Source organism: Mixophyes fleayi, chromosome 6 (genome assembly GCF_038048845.1).
Source record: "Mixophyes fleayi isolate aMixFle1 chromosome 6, aMixFle1.hap1, whole genome shotgun sequence".
NCBI lineage: Eukaryota > Metazoa > Chordata > Amphibia > Anura > Limnodynastidae > Mixophyes > Mixophyes fleayi.
In genome coordinates this window covers 65,371,183-65,395,382 of record NC_134407.1, presented here as the reverse complement: position 1 = coordinate 65,395,382, position 24,200 = coordinate 65,371,183, and the positions used below count along the sequence as shown (strand labels likewise).

Genomic DNA, 24,200 nt, shown 5'->3' with positions numbered 1-24,200 from the left:
AAATTGGGCTTCTAATTTTCATCATAGCGGTTGGAGTTTAGGACAGCTCGGCCAGATGTTCAGGAAAGATCTTTGTTGACGGGCAAGGAAAAGGGACATTTCCAATTACATAGCCAATAACAATGATTGTGTCACAACAAGCAGCCAGTTGAAATGCAGAATTATTTTTGATGTTCAGCAGCAACCTTGGTATTCCAGGCAAAGCCATTTGCAACGCAACATCTAAAATACAGTTTCAGAATTAAGGGCGTAATGTGTTGTGTGAAAATAGATGTCATTAAGATCTCTCAGTAGACTGTAGAGCTCCTTTACTAATCCATTTAAGTGCAGAATTTGAATTAACCCAGAGTAACCAAATTTGACATTTGGCTTTCTTGTCTAACTTGCACAAGACAAGACATATAAAATGAATTGCCAACTGCTTGCTGTGGTTTAGAGCACATTATGCAAATAAATGAAATGCTATTAATTGAGCCCTACTGTCTTCTAGAGCTAGTTTTTCATATAGATGTCCACATACTTCATACACTGATCAGCCACATTAAAACCACTAACAAGTGAAATTAATAACATTGTTTATCTCGTTACAATGGCATCTGTCAAGACGTGGGTTATGTTAGGCAATAAATGAACAGAAAGTGAATACCCAGTAATTGAAGTTGATGTGTTGGAAGCAGGAAAAATGGGCAAGCATAAGGATTTGAGTGACTTTGACAAGGGCCAAAATGTGATAGCTAGATGATTGGGTCAGAGCATCTCCAAAACGGCAGGTCTTGTGGGGTGTTCCTGGTATGCAGTGGTTAGCCCTAGGAAGGACATGCGGTGAACCGGCCACAGCATGAGCAAAGTCTGGTCCAATCCCATGGAAGAACTACTGTAGCACAAATTGCTGAAAAAGTTACTGCTGTCTATGATAGAAAGGTGTCAGAACAAACAGTGCATCACAGATTAATTGTTACCTAAGCACATTAGACTTCCTGTCTTTTAGCATATTGAATAACATTGTAGCCAGCCTCTCTGCTTTTGTGAAATAGCTAATAACACAGAATAAGTCTGGACACAGCTTATAATGGATGTGAATACAACATAGTTCATGTTTTGTCAATATTTAGAAACTTTTACATTATATTCTGTTTAAATATTGCAAGATAACTGTTCATATTGGGTCAACTTCATACATTCCCTTTCCTTCTGATCTATCCCTCTTTTGGGTCTGATGTATAACTATGTATAGGTAAACACCTGTATAGTTTCTGTATGGCTCACAGATTCATAATAGCGTCTGCTGTGTGTACTAATACATGTTATAGTGCTTACTGTTGGCATCCTTAAGCCTACTGATGTGTGTACATACATCTAGACATTTCAGATAAAACTAATCTCTGTAGAAGAAATGTTTATTATTGAAATGTTGGGAAGTCAGCAGTTGTATTTTAGGCTTACTGACCCTTCAGTTACGGCCTTGTTAGAAGATCGAGAAAACTTTTGGTGTCGGAGCCCAGGATAGCAAACACCTTGGTTTATTGTTAAAGCTTCCCAAATAAGCAATGCGCTTCCTTTTGTTGTATGATGGACCTAGTTATATGCTGAGAGCTGTTACTATTAGTAATCTGATTGTCTAAATAATATGAATATGAGCTGGTGAAGCATTGCATACTGGAGATAAACCTTTTACAAACCATAACTTACTGCAGTGCACAACATTAGCATGTAAGGAGGAATACAACACTGTAGCACAACACAGAAATATCTTCCCATCTATACACCGATGAAATTAAACCCTGCCTATTCAGGGTTCATTCTGATGTAACATGCATAATGTTCACCTTACGTGTAACACTAACATGGCACTTGTCAGGGAATAACGGGTCAATTACAATAGAGAGGGTTGTCTCCCACAGCTCCATATCTCCTCATCTATATTAAAACCAAAGCTAGAGCTAGGTTTTGACACACAGCAATATAGAGTTAAACTGGGTGACTATCCGTGCATAAGGAGTTAGAACAGATTTAACAACGGTTTTCAAGACACATAATAAAGTGTGATTCTGTTTCCTGATATTATATTGTTCATTGTTACACCCACCACAGTCTCCTCTACCAGTAACCTATTGAAGGGATCAGAATATTGAGAAAGTCACAGTACACTACAACCCTTATTGAGGTGATCTGAATACTGAGACTATAACATTGTGGCGCATGTTGTACAGAAGCACATGACTCTCTTAGTTAATCATTTCTGAAATGTAAGCTTTCTCCTCTTCTTTTAGGTCCATTCATGTGAACTTGCCAGTGACGTAGACAGACTGAAAAGAGAGAGAGATGACGCACATGTCCAGTTAAAAACTGTGAAGGCAAGTGGTGAATGGCTAAAAACACAGCAACACACTCAAAATGTCACTTAAATTACCTCATTTTAGGTGTGCTTCACCTTCACTGACAGTCATTTATTTACATCACGTGGTACTTTGAAGCATACTTGCCAACTTTTTTATTGTTCCCTCCATAAGATCCCATAGCACAACTCCTAGGAGGGATGGAGTGCTGCAAATCGAGTCATTTTGACACGTGTCTCAATTTGGAAAGAATCATGTCAAGGAGGCCGCCATCTTGCCTACTTCACTAGGAAAAGGACAGGATGCGGGAGAATTGACTACTCTCCCATGTGTCCGGGAGAACTATCCAGAAATTCTAGAGTTGGCCAATATGATTAGAAGTCTTATGACACAGGGGGGCAGGGTCTGTACCTCAAGTAAAAATGGACTGAACTGGGTGACACTCTTCCTGTTGGTGTTCTCCCAATCCAACATTTTGCTCCACAGAGCAGGCGTTTCAAAGTCCAATCTAAACAGAGGCAAACCATCCAGATTTAAATTTTAAAAAAACAAATTGTTGGTACTGGAATGCTGGGTCCATCTAATCTGTAGGTCACAGGAATTTACAGCAGGATAAGTAGTCGTCAAAGCAGGTTCTTGAAGCAAAAACATGGTTTATTAGCTCAAGTAATTCTAACAAGTACAGTTCAGTCACTTGTTGAAGCTACTAGTGACATCCAGAAAGGTACAGATGGTATAACATTACATGCTCAAACAGGTCACTTTTTATACAGTTCTGACATAACTCCTGGCAGGGGATAACGCCGCCCCCTGATCCTCCCCGGCCACAGCACGTCTGAGTTATTTTTAGTATCAGGATACAATATGTTTTTCCAAACATGGATTTACGTGCAATGCAAAGTTAACAATATTTACACTACTCTGTCATATGCTAAAACTTGCTGTTTGCATTATCTGAGATGCAGCCACACCAGACAGGAAGGCAGCGACCCCCTCTTATGTATACAGGCTAAACAGACGTATTGGCCACAGGGCTAAGTAGCATGAGTTTACCTGTTTCTAGACAGTTTCAAACTCCAAACAAGACATTTTCATACAAAACACATCCCAATGTAACACGATAAGTGCATTTGCAATTATATACATTAGTGCCTGCAATAATAATTGAACTACATTTCTACAATAAATTATTTCTACATGATCCAGCCACAAATAAGTTATTTATAAGTGATCCAGCCACAGTAACATTTTCAGAGTTGTTCCGTAGGATATTTGTATTATTCCGTATTTGCCGTAAGTGTTCCCAGCCCTACCTGAAATGCACTACACAGCAGAATGACCTGACTGTCATTCACTGAACTATGTTCATAGACTATACATTTTGCCAAATGGGAATTTGCAAAGCATGCAAAATGGGTATTCTGTGGGGTGGTGAAACAACAGATTAGATCAACCTGGAACTTTGCACCTCTGCAACAGTACATCTCTAGTACAGTCCTGTACCTCTTTCCTTAACATCTACACTGTGGACACTAAGGATTTGGAGAGTACATGGACAATCGCCACCAACATTTAAGTTAGAACAAAGAAATATTTAGATACTGTTGCACCTACTGTCCTTTACATCCTGGCTTCTGGATAAACCGATGCTTCAGATTTTATCTTGCAGCATTGTCCAGGCATATTTCCCCATATAAGCTCTTTTTATCTTAATGGAAGACATGGCTACCAGCTCATGTGTCATACTACATTTGTATTTTAGTATTTTAATAATTATCTCTTAATGTAAAAATGTGCAGTGCTGTTGGACCATGTTCATTTACTTGTGTTACCACTCAGATGAGAATCAGCAATACAGAGAATTAGAATTTTGGACAATGTGCTCCCTACTAGAAAATTATATCACGGTAGTGGTGCTCTGGCAGTTTATCCATCCACATAAATGAAGAAGATGATCTTTGCGTTTTTCAGATTTTTTTGTGTTTATGGCAGGCTGTGGTTCCTAGCAAATTGGCGCTGATAAGTTCAGTGAAAGCTTCTTTTGTTCTTAGAGCTTATCACTGCCTTCTATGTCTAGGTAAATGGTGCAGATAGTTGCTAAGTTACTGTGGCTAATATTAAGCAAAATAATTGTTAGTCATATATTTCAACACGGGTGTGGGGAGGTAGGAACAGTAATTAGTGGAATACTTTTTTGGCTTTTCCATAAAATAAGTTTTGAACAAAGCAGTTCTCAGATAAGTGCATTAAGTATGTTCGGCAAGAAGATTGATATAGGGCGCATAAATAAATTTTGACATGACCCTCTTCCCATTAATATATTTAAACTAATAGTTTCTACAGAACATAATATTATAGTTTTCAGACCAGGTTAAATAAGGATAGGTATGGGTGTCAGCACAGCAATGGCTCACCTTCTATTTTGATGTTATAGATTTGTGTAAAACTTGATGTTGGATGAGTGACGTTAATTAGACACACATACCCGCTCAAACATGATTCTATGGACATGGCTGATTGGGTTTAGATCAGAAGGCCAGTGTCGTGCTTATCACATAATAGGGTGAAGCTAGTGCTCTGTGGATGGGTCATCCTGGAAGACACTGGAAAGAAGTGCTGCAATATGGAGTGAAGTTGATCACTCAGTACCACTAAGGAGTGATTTAGCATTGACCTTATAAATGAATGACTGCACCCAAACCATGCCAGGAAAATGTACCCCACAACATTAGGGAACCACCAGAACCCTCTACTGGTGGAAACCAGCACTTGGGTGTGTAGAGTTCTTTAGGTTGTTGCTACAGGAGTAGTCATCTGTATGTCAAGAACAGTGAAAGATGATCAGCTGACTATACCACATTCCTGCACTGCTCCATAGTCCTGTTTATACCATTAGACTCGTAATTGTGCATTACCATATGTGATGAGTGGTTTATGCACTGCAATCTGTATCCTGGACTTCTCAATGGACCATTTTTTTTTTTATGAAACTGGCTGCTCACTCCAAACGATGACATTTTCAGTCAGCTGACTGCAGTTGCTTACCTGTTTTGCCTTCATCATCATCATCACCATTTATTTATATAGCGCCACTAGTTCCGCAGCGCTGTACAAAGAACTCACTCACATCAGGAGCTTACAGTCTAAGTTCCTTAACACACACACACACACACAGACTAGGGTCAATTTCGTTAGCAGCCAATTAACCTACCAGTATGTTTTTTGGAGTGTGGGAGGAAACCGGAGCACCCGGAGGAAACCCACGCAAACACGGGGAGAACATACAAACTCCACACAGATAAGACCATGGTCGGGTATTGAACTCATGACCCCAGTGCTGTGAGGCAGAAGTGCTACCACTTAGCCACCGTGCTGCCCACTTTTAATTAGTGCAAGGTCATAACAATTCTTAAGTATGTGCACTGTGGTTCTTTGCTATTGATTTGTTTCCCTTACGGGGGAATTCAGTTAGCCGCAAAGTGTCTCCGGAACGTCTGTGAGACACTTTGCGGCAGAGATTTGACAGAAATCTCTATCATCAGCGGCAAATGAATCTTCTCCTTAGTGTTAACTTTCCACATTACAGAAGTAGCTTCTAAGCTCATTATCTTATATACACTTCTGATGACTGGAATTGTAGGTTTGCCCAGGAGACAGAATAGACCACGACTGCTTCAATAATGAAGTAGTAGGAAACTAATTTATATAATATTACAGTGCAGTGGTGTTTTTAACTCCCCTCTTGCTTATCACTTTGACTGAGGCTCAAGGTTGAAGTGACCTTTGTTGCAGATGCTTCTACTATGAATGATGAGTAGTCTTCTTTCTACTTTAATACATGTGAGATTTTATAATCTGGCCAAGAGGGGACTTACATCATCTCATAATGAGATCAAAAGTGTGGCGTGCGTCAAGCAGCAGTCTTTTTCTTCTAGACTCAACCAACTTAATGATTCCAGTTGGTTTTTTACCAATTACTAGGCTCAATCATGGAGGGAAAAACAGTTTAATGGTAAGTGCATTTTACTGTACAGAATAGAAGGTCATGGAGATCTTGATACTTGCAAGAAAGTCCAACTGAAATGAGGAAAATGATAATTGGAAATATATAAAAAAAAATATTTATTAAATGCTATGTCTATCCACCTAGGGGAAGTTGCATTTGGTGGGTTTCTTTGTTGCTAAATACATATTGCATATTGCATTGACGATTGTTGCACATTTTCAAAGACAAGCAAGTCTACCATAATTTCTGTACTCATAGGTACTTTTTATCACTTTGATTTTCTATAAATGTTTATAGAACATTTTGGTGTGTGCCATTTTGATTAGTGATCTTGACTTCTTTGGATGCCCATTCATTGCACAAGTGGGAGCTGTCCTAGTTCGTTCTTAATATGGAACTGAATATCAGGCTATGGAACAGTGACAGAGGCCAGCTTAATTTAACTTGATAAAACTTGTGTGCCATTGTTTGTGCCATACACATTCATATATCCCATAGATTGTAAGCTTGTGTGCAGTGCCCTCTTACCTCTCTGTCTGTCTTTATTACCCAGTATTATTTTATTACTGTGTTTGTTTCCAATTGTAAAGCGCTATGGAATTTGCTGGCGCTGTATAAATAAATGTTGATGATGTTATAGATGTGCTTGATCTTGTTGCTTTTATGAGATGGGAATGCAGCCCTCTTGAGAAAACCTATCTCTGGGCTTACACAGGTCTACGCACTGTTTATCCCTTTCAAATCACCTTTCCCAAATTTATAGTCTCCCCAGATAGTTGTAAGAAGAAAGAGGCTGCTTTGTCATCAGTCAGTTTTAAATTCTGAGTGTCCTCCAGTCTTGTGTGCCACCAAAGTAAAAGTAACTTACATGCACTTCAGGCAGTAGTAAAAATGTAGCTGTTATGCGGTCTGATAAATCCATACCAGCCAACTCTCCCGGGATGTCCGGGAGACTCCCGCATTTTGCGAGAGTCTCACGGACTCCCGGGAGAGTGTGGCAATCTCCTGGATCTGCCCACTTCACTAGGAAGTGTCCACTTCCTAGTGAAGTTGGCAGAATTAGGTCCCAAACGCCGAGATTCCCGGTGAATCACGGCGTTTGGCCCCGCCCCCCACTGTCAAATGACGCGAGTGCATCATTACGTCACGGGGGCGGGTCCAAAATGACGCACATTTTGGAGCCCCGCCCCCATCACGCCCACCTCCCCGGCAGGCTCCCGGAAACCAACTTTCTAAAGTTGGTAAGTATGGATAAATCTCTATGTTCCCTCTACATTTTCCCAGTCATTCACCCTTTTTTATATTTTTGTTTTACACCAGGTGCAAAAAAAAAAATGCCTTTCTTGGTAACTCGTGTGTTATACACCCAGACCTTGTTACCACAGCTTTGGATAAGCCTTTGTGTGAAGATGCTGTTGGCCACTAGATTGTCTGCTCGGACAATGTGCATACATTGATTACACCTTGTAGCAAGCATTATCATTTAATTTAATTATTCATTACATCTGCATATTCACAGTGATTCCAACATTTTTTAGTTGAATTGGTTACAGGTATTTATAGAACCAGTTAAATGATTGGACTTACTCTATAAAAGAGAAGTAGGGTTAAAAAATAAAACTAGATTTCAGTGTAATTTTCAAGTCAAGGAGTGTGGAATCAAATATATAACTGGAGTTTTAATGTATGTCTGAGCAGGGACAGCAATAGCTATGCATAGAGGGCAAACACAGTAAAAATAAGCAAATTATGTTGGGGCTAGCTGTGATGATGTTTACTAGTCTAAACTTTTAACTTTTTGTATTATTAAGTAGGCTTGTTTTTAAATAGGAAAAAAATATTTCAAGGGAACGATAAGTACCCCAAAATTATTTGGTGAAAAGCTCTAATTAGCTACCCAGTCGTTTTAGGTTTAAGTAGGATGTGGGTCCTGGATAATAGGGATGATGTCATACTGGATGTCACTACAAAGTTCGCTTAATATAAAGTGATACTGAATAACTGTTCATAGTGAAAGTTTTGTTCACTTTAAGTTGAAGTTTCTAGACAAGATAAGTTCTTTCTAGTGGCTGTGTTTTAATATGAAGTATTCAGTGCACAGATTACCAGTATACAATTATTGCCATTTACTGCAGGAAAAAGTACAGTTCCGTAGTGCTTAAACAACTGGTATTCGTTCGTGAATATAATAGTCTTCACCAGTGCTGAAGCTTGTTGGCTAATAACAATCCAGAATATTATTTAGTTTAGTACCCCAGGTCCATGATTAACTAATCTGAAAGTGAGTCTCTAGTTATTAGTGAGACTCGTAGTCTAAGTACAGTATAATGCTATATTTAGACTAGCGGCTACTTGTCTAATGTCAATAAGGCCCTTATATGTGTAAATGCTAGCACCAAACAACAATCTCAAGATGGTCAACTGCCATCCCCACAAAGGAGGCCATTGAAATCAATGGGAAACGCTCTGCTTATAGCTAACTAAAAAATTGGATAAAGTGCATAAGCTCCCCCAAATCTTCAACCACCCCAAGCAGCAGACAGCCTGGGTTGGTTCCCATGAAAGTTATGAGACCCATGAGTGAGGGCTTCTGTCATAGTGAAAACCATCATGTTCCCCCTACATCCCAAATACTACAAGTCCTGTACTATTAGTCCTGGCATTCTCCTCAAAGCCCCCTTTACTATGGGAGCTGGGACGATGAACAACTCTTGGACCCCTAGAGTGGCAACATTGCCACCCCCTCTGTATAATGGACCGGGGTCTCTAAGACAAAAAGATGAAAGATATTCTGTGAACTATTTTCCACCAATGGAATTTTAGAATAAGATTCTAAAAAATAGAAATAATGTTGGAAACCACAATTGCAGCACAATAATCACTAATAAATTCAAATGGTTTAGAATGAAACCTGTTATTTAAAAAAACAAAACATCAACACAACTTACAATTGTGATTATTTAAGAGCAGGTAGGATGAGAAAAGTGGTTCAATCTAAATTGTAATTACCATTACTGGTAGTGACTCAACACAAGGCTATTGTGTCGTGCTTCAAGAATAATTCAAAGGTATTTTAGCTAATGTTACCATGTATAAAACAGCTTCTCCCTTTCATTCTAGGAACAGCTCTTGCAATCTGAAAAGCAGAAGAGCCAGCTGTCCGCAGAGCTTACGAGTGTAAAACAGGTGGGTATGGTAGGACCTCTTTTTGTGCAGAGCATTTGCCCTGGGCCCCCAGCGTTCAAGGGCTCACTGGAAGGATAGTTTACCTGGTTTCAGTGTAATTTTCATTTTCATTAGAACTTTATTTAATTAATAAGTATACTTACGTGTCCTCTCTTTGTGGGCATGCACAGTGCAAATTTTTGTAATTTATGCTATACAAACGGGCAAATATGCTGGTATAAAAATAATCTCCTCTCACAGAACACAAAAGTAGATGCACCCACATGCTAATCTGTGCTCAGCAAGGAATGTCACCTATCCATCCAACTCCTCCCAACAGTCACCACCACCATAGCCTGCAAATCCATACACTTACACACACAACTTGGTACATTTATGTAAAAGTAGGTGTATGAAGTCACAAAAGAGCATTTGGGCTGCAAATTTACAATTTAGAATGCAAATAGTTTCTATGCTATGAGTCTATGGATCTGTACTATGGATTTTGCATGCAAATCTAATAAGGAAATACCAGCCTTGATTGTAAAATAGATGGTAGCCACAACACCTTAAAGGACCAGCGTCATGATTTTATATGCAGAAAATGTGTTCTGTTTCTGAATTTGTCCAATTACTAGTAGAACCCCAACAGGCTTTGAGTAGTTAGTGTATTGCTTCATCCTCATCGCAACGTTTATTTTACCATGTTATACAGCATCTGGAGTAAATATTAAAGAACATTTATTTTAGTAAGAGAGGCCCAAAGTAATAATTTTGTCCTGAGTGGTCCTGACGAGACATTGTGTTTTTGTTTTTCATTCATCTACTTGTAAGTACAAGAGAAAAAGATGTTTTACTGAGTATAGCAAAGGGCTTAAAATATGTTGTCAATGTTTCTTTTTTTTTAACTAATGAAAATGTGCAGAACATTATGTCTTTTTCCCGCTTCCATCAATAACCTTCAGCCACATATTCTAGTTTGTTTAATGCAGCCTGATTATCATTCTCAGAGCCTGATGTGAAAATAATCCATTTTGTTAACAAAGGTCAAATTAAATTTGACCAGTCTATTCAATATCTCACTTTTAAATGACTGTAACAGCAGATAAAAGAAACCAAACAGAAACCCAATAAATACACTACAAAAGCTGGTGCTTACTTAGTGGTCAATATTCCAACTCACAAGATCTTAGGAGCTCTGCTACATTTTAATTTATCTTTGAACAGCATGTTAATTACTGTTTCATCAAGTGTTTATCAACGTGAAGTGTTTTTTCACTTATTTTGTGCAAACAATATGTATTTATAGACAAAATGTTTCCCAGAATATATTTTAGAATAATTTTTCATCATAGGCCATTTTCCCTGGTTTTTGTGTACGAGATATTCGAATAATTCATTAGTTTTAATTTCTGTTGTTGACTGCTGATTTATGTTTGTAAAACTCATTACTTTTATTTGTTGTGAGCCACTATATTTCATATTTCAACTTGCCTTGCTAATTTAATCCTTTGTTTGCTTTCAATGATGAGGTCTGACGTCAAGGGAATTATTTAAACATACAGCTTCATGTAAAAGAGAACTCGACTTGAAGTTTCTTACTTTCTTTGTGTGATTAGTAGTGTTATACAGGTCCCTCGCCATCAGTTTAAGTGCGAAAATGTCTTTACACAGAAGTCGAGGACAGAAAGTAACCTACATTTAGCGTGCCATTTTGTGTGTGTAGATGTGTGTGTATATATATATATATATATATATATATATATATATATATATATGTATATGTGTGTGTGTGTGTGTGTATATATATATATATATATATATATATTATATGATCAAAGGGGAATTTCTGTGTTAAAAGTCACCAAATATACACTGTATGGACAAACGTATTCGGACGCTTAACCATTACACCAGCAGGGACTGTAACAACATTGTGTTCAAATACTTATAATTTAATATGGAGTAGGTCTCCCTTTTGCAGAGATACCAGCTTCCACTCTTCTTGGAAGACTTTCCACAAGATGTTGGAGTGATTCTGTGGGAATTTGTGCCCATTCATTCTGTAGAGCAGTAGTCAGTCATTGATGTTGTACGAGAAGACGGTCTGGCTCGCAATCACCGTTCCAGTTCATCCAAAAAGTGTTGGATGGGGTTGAGGTCAGGGCTCTGTGCGGGCCAGTCAAGTTCTTCCACACTGAACTCACCAAACCACGTCTTTGTAGTACTTGCTTTGTGCACTGGGGCACAGTCTTGTTGGAATAGAAAAGGGCCTTCCTCAAACTGTTGCCACAAAATTGGAAGCATAGCATTGTCCAAAATGACTTGGTATGCTGAAGCATTAAGATTCTCCTTCACTGAAGATAAGGGGCCTAGCTCAAACCCTGAAAAACAGCCCCATACCATAATCCCTCCTCTACCAAACTTCACAGTTGGCATAATGCAGGCAGGCAGGTAACGTTCTCCCGGCATCCTCCAAACTCAGACTCGCCTATCTGACTGCCAAACAGAGAGGCGTGATTTGTCACTCCACAGAACACGTTTCCACTGCTCCACAGTCCAGTGTCGATGTGCTTTAAACCACTCCATCTGATGCTTGGCATTGGTCTTGGTGATGTGAGGCTTGCATGCAGCTGATCAGCCATGGAAACCCATTCCATTAAGCTCCCACCGCACAGTGATTGCTTCTCTGAACACAAATAACAGCATGCTCCATATGCTTCGTGAATAATAAATGTGTCGGGCTGGTTTTTTTTTAAATATCCAATGCATTTGTCTTTATTAAATTTGGCAAAATAATGTTTAAAAATTTCAGCAACATGAGAACTAGAATAAACCTTGATATGGTCTTTATGGAAAACCCTATCATATGCATACTTGCCTGTAACATATATGTTCAAATTTCACCTTACTGGAGTTTAGAAATACTTGGTCAAAATATTAGTGCGTATCTGATCTGAAAAAGTTGGTAAACGTTGGACAGTAATATATGAGGATGCTTGGTAACAGCCATCTTTTTGTATTACATTGTATTTTGTGGTACTTATATGGTATTTATTAGCCGGCATGTTCTGTTTCCTATTGTGCTTATTGTTATACAACATGTAACTTTTTGATGTTTATTTTTTGCTCTACTCAGGAAGCCAAAGCTGCCATTGAGGAGACGAGAGCTCTGCGTAGCAGAATTCACCTAGCAGAAGTAGCACAGAGACAAGCTCGTGGCATGGAGATGGACTATGAAGAAGTAATCCACTTACTGGAAGCTGAAATAATGGAACTCAAAGCTCAACTAGTTGATCATTCCGGCCAAACTAAAGTAAGCTAACCAGCTATCTCCTCCTGTTTCCATGGTTCCCTCGTCACAGTCACATGATCCTCTCGCTCTCCTTTGCTCCTGTAAAGTAGGTCAGTGTTTGTCTTGTGTTATTCAGTATTCACGGTAATCTGCAGCATTGAGGACAGTGCAGGTGTTATGACCCTTTCTTTGCAGAGTAGGTTTTATTTTATTTATTTTTCTGCCTTGCAAAAGCAAAACATTACATGGATATTTTGTTTGTACATTAGACAAGGATCTGCTTTGCAGGGAGAATATTAAGGGAATATTGAAAACTGCTGTTTTAGGTTCAATATGTCTTGAAGTTTGTTGAGAACTCTATTCGCTCCTGTTAAATTTACATTATTAACATGGCATTAGTAATGGTATTGTATCGCTGATTTTATTTTTCATAAGTATTGATTTCTTCCTTTTCCTATGTCAGAAGAAATGGACATTTATTAAGCCGTCCCATTTCGTGATGCAAACTTGTTTGATTGGATAGTTATTATTATTTTAGTCCATACCTTCTGTTTGGTCAGAACAGGGAACCTGCCATTCAGAAAAACACGTCTAAAAAGCAGACTTTGTGCAGTGTTCTCCAGGTAGTAGTGATCTGAGAATTTATATTTCCATATTGGGACCAATTTAATTCCAGGGATCAATCTCGTCCTTCTAAAAACGAACAGAGCTTTGTTAGATGATTTTCCTATTTTATGATTTAACAGTTTCAGAGGGGCTCACCTCAATGTAATAAATATAAAGGCTAACCTAACAACTGTCCCGATTTAGACAGGACAGTCCTGATTCTAATGGACTCTCCCGCCAGTCAGGTCTTTTGTCCGACTGCTGGAATGTTGGAAAGTGCGGCCTGCTCACCTTTCTCTGCACACCAGAGCAGTGGTGAACAGGTGTGCAAGCAGTATCAGTGTTTATTTAGGGGAGGGGAACAGGCATGTGAGCAATCTAGCGCTTTCAAAGTGCTAGAAATGCCCCAGAGGGACCACACACCCAGTGTGCCATGGTCAAAACAGTTTTGTAATCATTTATAATGATCACTATTTTCTTAAAGCATGTCGAATTGGTTATTGGACATAACCCTTTATCTTCAGTTCTTTCATTTATCCTTTCTAAATATCTGGCTGCTAGTTGCCGAAGCTACCTATCGAAGCTGACAATTGTGATTTAAAATAAACAACAATCTACTTCCTTTCGCAAGTTACAGGTTTCAGTGTCACAATTTATTTCCATGTACTTAAATTGATATTACCCTAGCTGTATTCACACATTTTACTGCGTTCTTGTGCTTTTGGCTGGATGTTGTTACGGAATCTTTTGCGCTATATAAATAAACTTTCCTTTTTGTTCTTCTTACTTATACTTATGTTGCTTTGCCTGTAATCTGACCCAATTCCTGACTTTTCCTTACCTTTTACATTGTTCTGTTATGTGTATTTTTATTTTGTATAAATTACAAGCCATGTATACTTAGGAAAGTAATGATGCACTAGATACACGAGTTGGTTTGTAAAGTTAACCTAAAATTTGGAATCCTTACGATGAAGTCAAGCCTATGAAACAAGAGGAAACCCTATCGGACTTTAAATTCTAATAAACAGCGTTGCGGCTGCCGAGAAACTTAAAATGAAACTTTTATTGCAAGTGCAAGAAAATAGAAATAAAAATAAAATGTTTATAGGCCTTTCAATGTGCACACCTTAAGATGAACTTGGATCTCGTTTCGTTCAAGTTTATTGGAAAAAAAAAAAAGGTGACAAATGAAGAGTTGCGAGGAAGGTGTTTCATACTATGCCACAATGTGTGTCTTCAGCTTTACAAGAGTATGCCTGGAGTGATAATACTAATTATGTCCTATCGCAAACTGTTTTCATTTCTGCTGAGTTTTCATCACATCAGTCAGCACATCTACATTGCAGACAAGGCACCCTGTGTATACCAGTGTCCTTGGAAGGAGACTAATGTCATAATAAAACAGTAGCCTAGGGCAGTGTGCAAACTTAACCTTTGACATTCACCTCTTTATTAATCCATTAGCAGCAAAATTTACATTTCCTCTTTAATACTCCATGTCAGCCATTGCAATGGGTAGGATCCCTTTCCAGTTTAGGTAGAGACAGGTTAGAAAACACCCAACGGATGGTATATGAGGCAGCTCCTCCTCTCCCCTTTCTAGTAGTAGATAGGTCTTGTAGTATTTTATTTTCTGTAGTGCAGGGCCTTACCCTCTCGTGTCCTGACAATGCACCATCCAATGGTTATAAACCGAGGACTGAGCTGGCTATATGGGGGACACCAGTCTGCTGCTTCAGTAAGCATATCTGGTGCAGGTATTTTCAATTTGGCACCAGTTTTAGACCTTTGTGGTCTGTACATGCATGAGCCACATCATTGGTCACAAGGCGCCAAGATGGAGACCAGGCGAAAGGAGGGGACAGAACTGCTCTGAAGTGTTCTCTGCTTTGGGAACCATTTAAAACAATCATTTTGGTTTACAGAAAATGCAGCTGACAGCAGAATGGAGCATGAGTCAAATCCCAAACAGCCGATGGGGTGATTGATTCTATGTGAATATTCACTTTAGCTAGTTTGTAGAGCCTGTGGAAGAGAAAAAGGGCAGCAAGATGCAACAATGTAGAGTTTCTGGAGTTTAACTATTGAGTCTGAGTGAATCTTTTGTACAACATGCAATTCTCAACCCAAGGGGAAAAAAGCTCTCCCCCTGAGCAGTTTAAGGAACTTATAGGCTGAATGAGGGAAACTATTGTGACTTAAGAAGATGTGAGTGCTATTCAGGGGTTAAAGTGAGCAAGGTCTTAGACAAGTGGGGATATAGGGGAAAGATGCTCACTGTCAGAATGCGATTCTCTGGGGAATTTGAAAGATTCCTCTACTAATGAATAGAGATCAGAAAATCACCTAGAATGTTTAATTTAGCCAATGTGCAGATTTTGCTTTAGCATATATACAAATCTATGGCTATGGATAAGCAACCGACTGCCACAGAGACTCCTAAATCCCTTTTTGAAGATTGCATTAGAAAAGGTAGAGTTCTCCTTACACATTAGGTGGTGAAAGATTTGAGTTATAAAGAATGGGCACAGATGGACAAGTGTTACTGTTACTGTAACTTAGAGATTGGAATGGATGTATCCAGTTATTAATGAGGTGGCTTGGAAGTGCAGCATGATCCTAAACGTAGATACAACTGTAACTGATATGTTATCCAGAACTACTATCCCTAATGAAGATGGGAGTTCTCTGAGAGATCCCATGTTTAGGAAGTTTGGCATCTGGAACCACTTTGACATCTGGCATGGCTAGGGACTCAGTGACCAGGGCACTTAGATTGTGGGGAGAAACAATTCATACATATGTCCAAGAAACAGTGAGCAGACAGTACATGTTAAAAAGCATCAAGGTTATGCAGAGAGGCAAAGTGTTTCTGTGTGTGGGGCATCTTTAGAAACTATTGCTTTTTCTGCAAGAACAATGGCATCAGAGCTCTCTGTTTGCTCCCTTGGGCAGCAGATGCTATGTCCAAGAATCGTCTAGCCAATATCCCATTTGAAGGGTTCTTGCTGTTTGGAGACATATTAGACACGGTCATACAGAAGTCTTCTGTGGGTAAATATAAACACTTGCCACAAGATAGAAGTAAGTACTACCTAAGTACTCTCTCGGCTTGTCAGCACAGAGGTGAGCCTGTCAACCCTAACAAAATTGGTAGCTTTACCATAAAGTCAGCAATCGTTAAGAAAGGCTCATGCATTTTCTCTTGTTTATGCAGTTGAAGAAGGCAAAGATTTCTATTCCAGGTTCTTGCTTGTCAGAAAATCATGAACATTTTGCATGGTTCTAGATTTGAAGAGGCTCAACTAGATTGTCCTTACCAGACAATTTCTCATGGAATATGTGCATATGAGCCCCCCCCCTTCCCTCGGCCATCAGCGAAGGGGATTTTCTTGCGTCCATAGACTTTCTTGATGCCTATAGTCATAAGCCTGTTACAGTTAACATTCCTGAGGTTCTGTGTCTTGGGCCAGCACTTTCAGTTCACCTGCCAGAACTTGAAATGTTTACCAAGGAGTCTTGATATGGCCCTATTGGATGACATTCTAGTGGTGGGGAGTTCAAAGCATATTGTGATCTATAGAAACTATATAGTGTACAAGAAATTACCGCACCAGTATTTGTTATTGAGAGACTGTATCTCAATATAGTCAGTTATTGACTAACTGCAAAGACACTATGAGAATGTAAGTGCACTACATTAAACAAATTCTGTTCTCCCAAACTTGTAGATCTAAAGAAACTCTACTCATGTGATAATCTTTCTACAAGATCATGGCTGGATTGTGAACGAGGAGAAAAGTCATCCCATCCCATCCCAAAAATACAGTTTCTGGGGGTCCAAGAACTAAGTATATCTGTCAGAGTTCTATCAAGATCAAGTCTCTGGCATGTAAACTATCTCCACCATAGGGATCATTCCTTGGGCAAAGTAGTACAATCATGGCATCACTCTGTCAAACGCCACCAGGGGGTCTCTCAGTTGGTGACAAAGCCCAAAGTTAAAGACAAGAGGCAGAATGGATAATACTCACAACAGACATGAGTGGTACAAGACACATGGTCATAAATGAGTGCAGTGCGGAATTCAATTCAGCACTTACATTTTTATCTAAACTGGAAGTACCTCAATAGAATGCCCAAAAACCTATACAGATTTCCGTTATTCTGGCACTTACGCACGCTTTTGCCTGCAGAGGTCGCCGGGGAGGGGTAAAGGGGGGGTTGTAGCATAGGGCAAGTACAGTAAGTGCATGTTACTACAATTGTGACTTGATAACAACCAGAACACAGGCATATGTACACCTGCTCATGCCATATTGTTTGCAAGTTGACAAGGACAGGTTCAAATAGTAGATAATGATGACGACGGTCGTCGCCAAGAGCAAGATGCTTAGGATTGACTGTTTGCGAATGCTCCACAGATGTCGATAGATGCTTCCTTGTTACATTTGCATATATTATGCTATTTTGTGCATGCTTCAACAATTTGTTTTTTCACCTATGTGAGACGAGTTGTTTCTCCTGTATCAGAGAGGTTTTTGAAGTTTTATTGATGCATGGGCGTAATTGTATGTGATTGTGCATTAACCCCTTAGTGATTGTGTAATTGTATATTTATTAACCCCTTAGTGCTTACTGACCCTTGTTATTGTATAGCATAGAGTCGCTCTGATTCCCACTATACAACTGAGCCTAATATGAACAGATTGTACTCACAGTGACGTAGTACTAGCTGGGAGTGTGGCAAGTGGGGAAAAAAGGAAGCAGAACAGTCAATTGTGGAATTGTTTGCTTTTCTTCAGTGAACTAAAGCAGCCCATCAGTGAACTCTGCATTTCCTAAAAAATACCTAATAGTTAAACAGCACTGTAACTGGCCAAGCTGTCTGCTATTACATAGTCAACTCTCCAGCAGACATTGTCACACTCCATTCTTGAGCAGAAAACATAAAAGAAACCAAGGAGAAAAAAATTACATATAGGGTGTAGAGATGAGGGGCCTCAGGCCATTTCAACAGCTGTATCTGTACAGTAGGAGACAGCAGACATGACATGCTGCTGAACATAAATCACTAGATCCTATATATTTGATCATTAAAAATTGTTCCAGAAAAAGCTTTTATGTAAAAAAATGATTAATTCATGTCTCTAATGAAAGCACCAATCCTGCTTGTGCAGGGTGATTGTGAAAGTAACGGATATGTTGCTTTTGGTTTTGTATCATTTAGAGCTTTTTAACCCTATTTTAATGTTCCTGATACAGCCAATATGATGCTATGGATATGAAAGTATAGCTGGATTACAAATTCATTTAAGACTCTCTTCCAAAAACTTGTTACCAAGAAGGTCAAGTGTGTTTTATTTATGGTCTTGTGTACTTTGCATTTATTAACACAAAAAGGGTTTCCTTTTCTTCCACCGTTTCATCCACATGAGATCCTATTATTATGTACTCTCTGTATGCTAATTACTGAGCTCTGTTTCTGGGCTGGAGGTGAGCATAGCACGGTTCAGTGCTTGACTTGGTAGCCGATCTACACACCATGAAAAAAACAGTTTGCAAGAAATTGTGATTTGTAAACCTAATTGCACCTCCTTCATAGCAGCACATACCAATGCTCCTGGCAACGGTCACCAATCCACCAGACCACTCCGAAGAACATATCAAGCTCACAGCCTGGGACATACATCTATAAGGAGCAAGACCCCCTATTATGAGACACTTACTGCGCATTCCAGTGCCAGATTGACTAATTAGAGACACTTATTAACTTTGCGTCACAGCATGCTGACTAAAGATGGTCACTGACCCCCGTGTTTTGGTTTTGGATTCGGTTTTGGATCTGGATTACCGTCGTGTTTTGGTTTTGGTTTTGGTTTTGCAAAACCGCCATTGCGTGTTTTGGTTTTGGTTTTGTTTGGTTTTGTTTTGCTATTTTTTTGGAAAATCCATGTTTTTGGGCCTAAATTAACCCAATTTAGTGCTCCAACTGTTTTAGAGACAAGTAATCTAATTGTTGAGGTAATAAATCATCCAAAAAAACAGTTTAATTCTTCGTTGGTAGGCCTATTCTACACACAAAACAGATTGTCTTCCTCTCCATCTATGCATATTGGCAATGCAGCCATCGTCTTTGAATGTATATTACACCCTACACTTATAGTTAAATATGTAAAGAAATGGAAAAAGCCAGTTTGGTTTCTGTCTCTCAAGGCCCCCCTCCACTTGTATAAAATACCAAAAAATTCAGCCATTATAGACTGTACAATATTAATTGACATGGAGAAAGCCAGTTTGGTTTCTGTCTCTCTAGGCCCCCCTCCACTTGTATAAAATACTAAAAAATTCAGCCATTATAGACTGTACAATATTAATTGACATGGAGAAAGACAGTTTAGGGTCACTCTGTCTCTCTAGGCCCCCCTCCACTTGTATAAAATACCAAAAAATTCAGCCATTATAGACTGTACAATATTAATTGACATGGAAAAAGCCAGTTTGGTTTCTGTCTCTCTAGGCCCCCCTCCACTTGTATAAAATACCCAAAAATTCAGCCATTATAGACTGTACAATATTATGAAAAATGGACAAAGCCAGTTTAGGGTCACTCTGTCTATGACACCCTACCCTTAAGGATAAATTGCCCTAACAGCAGCCTTTCAAGATGGTATGTGATATGGAAATGCCACAAGTCCCTTTCCTCTTTGGGGGTAGATTGCACCCTACACTTACATAGAAAGTTTTAAAAAGATGTTATCGTCTTCATCTTCAGCTTCATCCTCACCCTCATCAGTGTGTACGTCATCATCACAGACTATCAATTCATCGCCGCTTGAATCCGCCATTAGAGAACAGTCAGTGCTTGGATGGTGAAGGCCTTCCTCGTGGAAGATGTAGTTCATTTTTATAAACATCATTTTCTCCACATTTTTGGGAAGTAACCTTCTACGGCGATCACTGACTAAGTTCCCTGCTGTGCTGAACACTCGTTCAGAGTACACACTGGAGGGTGGGCAGCTTAGGTATTGCAAAGCAAGTTTGTACATGGGTTTCCAAATGGACTGCTTTTCTTCCCAGTAAGGAAAGGGACTGTCTGACATTTCCATATCAACTACCTCTTGAAAGTAATCCTCCACCATCCTTTGCCCATAACTCCATCCAATATGAGTATAAACATGCAAAGTGTCACATTTTTTTGAAAAATCCTTCAAACCAGCCCAGATGTTAAATTGTTCTGGTCTGCCCCCTGTGTCTTCCCTGCTTCTTTTTTGGAAATTTAATTTTTTACGAGCAACAGCTTGAGAAAGTGAAGGAGGACACGTCGTCAAGCCGAGGCCCAGTTCAGCGGCCAACTTGCTGAGCAATAGCTCCTTGCAAAAGTTCACATCTCGCTCATTTACAAGTAAAGACTCAATGTAGGTTTTAAACCTTGGATCAAGCACAGTGGCCAAAACGTACTGATCCGAGTTCAAGATCTTAATAACTCGAGGATCATTGTGAAGCGAATTAAGTACTTGATCGACAAGGCCAACATACTTTGCTGAATTGCTTGCTTTCAGCTCCTCCTTCATTTTCTCAAGCTGCTTTTCCAATAGTCTAATTAAAGGAATGACTTGGCTCAAACTAGCAGAGTCTGCACTCACCTCACATGTCACAACTTCAAATGGTTTCAGCACCTTGCACAGCACTGAAAGGATTCCCCACTGTGCAAGAGTGAAATACATCCCCCCTCCTTTCCCAATGTCATGACTTGTGCAATATGCTTGGATGGCTTTGCGCTGTTCCTCCATCCTCTGAAGCATGTACAGGGTGGAATTCCACCGAGTTACCACCTCTTGCTTAAGTTGGTGGCAGGGCAAGTTAAACTGCTCTTGGAGCTGCTGTAATCTCCTACATGCTGTGGCTGAATGCCTGAAATGGCCTGAAATTTTACGGGCCACCGAAAGCATCTCCTGCACCTCACGGTTATTTCGTAGGAAGCTCTGCACCACCAAGTTGATGGTGTGAGCAAAACAGGGAATATGTTGGAAATCACCCAGCTGTAATGCTCGCACTATATTGTTGGCGTTATCTGAAATGACATACCCTGGGGAGAGTCCGAGTGGTATAAGCCATGCATCAATCACATCTCTCAGTTTGCGTAACAAATTGTCAGCCGTATGCCTGTTAGTGAAGCCGGTGATACAAAGAGTGGCCTGCCTGTGACAAATGTTACGTAGTGGTGTACATGCTGCTGCTGTTCCTGCTGGTGAAGGTGAATGACCAACCCAGTGGGCTGTCACAGTCATATAGTCTTTGGTTTGGCCACTTCCACTTGTCCACATATCTGTGGTTAAGTGAACAGTGGGCAGAATGGCATTTTTCAGCGCAATCTCTACATTTTTACACACTTTTTGGTATAGTTGTGGAATAGCTTTACGGGAGAAATGGTGTCGCGATGGAATTCTGTAACGCGGACACAAAACCTCAATTAACTGTGAAAAACCAGCTGCGTTTATTGTGGAGATTGGACGCAGATCTAACACTAACATTGCAGCCATGGCGTCTGTGATTCGCTTGGCGACTGGGTGACTGCTGTCATATTTGCTTCCCCTCGCAAATGATTGTTTCACAGTTAATTGCTGAAATGTAGGACTGCTCATTTTATTAACCTGCCTCTGGGATGACGATTCACCCCCAGCAGCAGCAACAGCAGCAGCAGGACTAACGCTTTCTTCAGAGGAATCAATAATAGTGCCGGAGTCATCCAGCCTTAAGTGGGATGCCGGGCTAACTCCGAGCGCTACTGAGGATATTGATGAGGATGGTGTGGTGGGTGTATTTTGTAGCCGTCGGTATGTCGGTGAGCGAAGGGTCTTAGCTGATGAGGGAGTGCTTGTATTCTTTTGGGAAGAACTTTCAGCTTTTCCCAACACTTTGCCATGAACTCTCGTTAAATGGCGTAACATAGACGAGGTTCCAAGATGGTTAAGGTCCCTCCCTCGACTGACTGTGGCTTCACATACACTACAAATGGCTATACAATTGTTGTCTGGATTTGGGTAGAAATAATTCCACACATAAGAAGTGGATTTTTTTGTTTTATGCCCAGGCATGACAATGGCCTTTTTCTTGTCACGTGCCAGAACTGCTGCCACTGGTGCAGGACTTACACAAACAACCTCATCCTCATCAACATCCTCATTAGCGCCCTCGTCGCCTACACAAATCTCCCCCTCATCCTCTTCTAATTCCAAAGTGGCATCCTCAATTTGGGTATCACCGGCTACACTCGGGCTATTAAGGCACACATCAGCAGAATGCTCACGATTAGACATCCCACTGTTGGATGGACTCTCCACAGGGATTGTTGTCATTTGTGAATCAGAGCAAATATTCTCCTGTAATGCCTCACTGTTATCTTGCAGCTCGGCTTTGACGCGTAACAGTAGTTGTGCACCAATTGTAGGCTGGGTACCTTTTTGGGATCTGCCACTAATAGCCAAAGGTGAAGGCCTCATTCTCTCTTTGCCACTGCGTGTGTAGAATGGCATGCTTGCAATTTTTTTTTTATCGTCACTTAACTTTTGCTCAGTTACACTTCTTTTTCGCTTCAATACAGTAAATTTTTTTTTGGTTTTTGTTTTTTGCACTAATTTGAAAACACTCTGTTGTTTGACATCGCCTTGGCCAGATGACGTACTGGGAACACTAACATCAGGACTGGTGACAGAACCTGGTTGCTCATTCAGATCATATGTGGACTGCTTTGAATCCATTCTGAGCGCAAACCACTGGGGAGTGCTAAAAATTATTTAGTAGATACTGCTGACAGTTATGACTTTTGACAGCCAGAAATATTAATGCACAATTAGGGAGGACACCCCAAAAGCACTGAGGAGTGCTAAAAATTATTTAGTAGATACTGCTGACAGATATGACTTTTGACAGCCAGAAATATTAATGCACAATTAGGGAGGACACCCCAAAAGCACTGAGGTGTGCTAAAAATTATTTAGTAGATACTGCTGACAGAAATGACTTTTGACAGCCAGAAATATTAATGCACAATTAGGGAGGACACCCCAAAAGCACTGAGGAGTGCTAAAAATTATTTAGTAGATACTGCTGACAGATATGACTTTTGACAGCCAGAAATATTAATGCACAATTAGGGAGGACACCCCAAAAGCACTGAGGAGTGCTAAAAAATATTTAGTAGATACTGCTGACAGATATGACTTTTGACAGCCAGAAATATTAATGCACAATTAGGGAGGACACCCCAAAAGCACTGAGGAGTGCTAAAAATTATTTAGTAGATACTGCTGACAGATATGACTTTTGACAGCCAGAAATATTAATGCACAGTTAGGGAGGACACCCCAAAAGCACTGAGGAGTGCTAAAAATTATTTAGTAGATACTGCTGACAGATATGACTTTTGACAGCCAGAAATATTAATGCACAATTAGGGAGGACACCCCAAAAGCACTGAGGAGTGCTAAAAATTATTTAGTAGATACTGCTGACAGATATGACTTTTGACAGCCAGAAATATTTATGCACAATTATGGGGGACACCCCAAAAGCGCTGGGGAGTGCCAAATATGAAGAAAAAATAATAAACCTCTATCCTCCTCTCTGCACTAGCGATTTTGGTTAGAGCAATTGCAAGAACAATATTGTATTCTCTGTCCCTGCTCTAATTAGCCTATGACTACACCCTGCTCTCTCCCTCTGTCAAATGGCGATGGATTGCTGTGGAGGCGTGTATTTATAAAGTTGAAGTATCGCGAGAACCGAG

At 39.8% G+C, this 24,200-nt stretch overlaps 1 protein-coding gene across 2 annotated transcripts in view; it reads left to right on the top strand.

Moving 5' to 3' along the window:
* STXBP4 (syntaxin binding protein 4) overlaps window positions 1-24,200 on the top strand; it is a 127,265-nt gene that overhangs the window by 32,405 nt on the left and 70,660 nt on the right. The window contains exons 10-12 of one of the 2 annotated variants that reach the window (XM_075216753.1): window positions 2,271-2,354; window positions 9,463-9,528; window positions 12,647-12,823. In XM_075216753.1, coding sequence (XP_075072854.1) covers window positions 2,271-2,354; window positions 9,463-9,528; window positions 12,647-12,823 — 327 coding nt within the window. The remainder of the gene's footprint in view (window positions 1-2,270; window positions 2,355-9,462; window positions 9,529-12,646; window positions 12,824-24,200) is intronic. The other variant, XM_075216754.1, reaches the window with a different exon arrangement.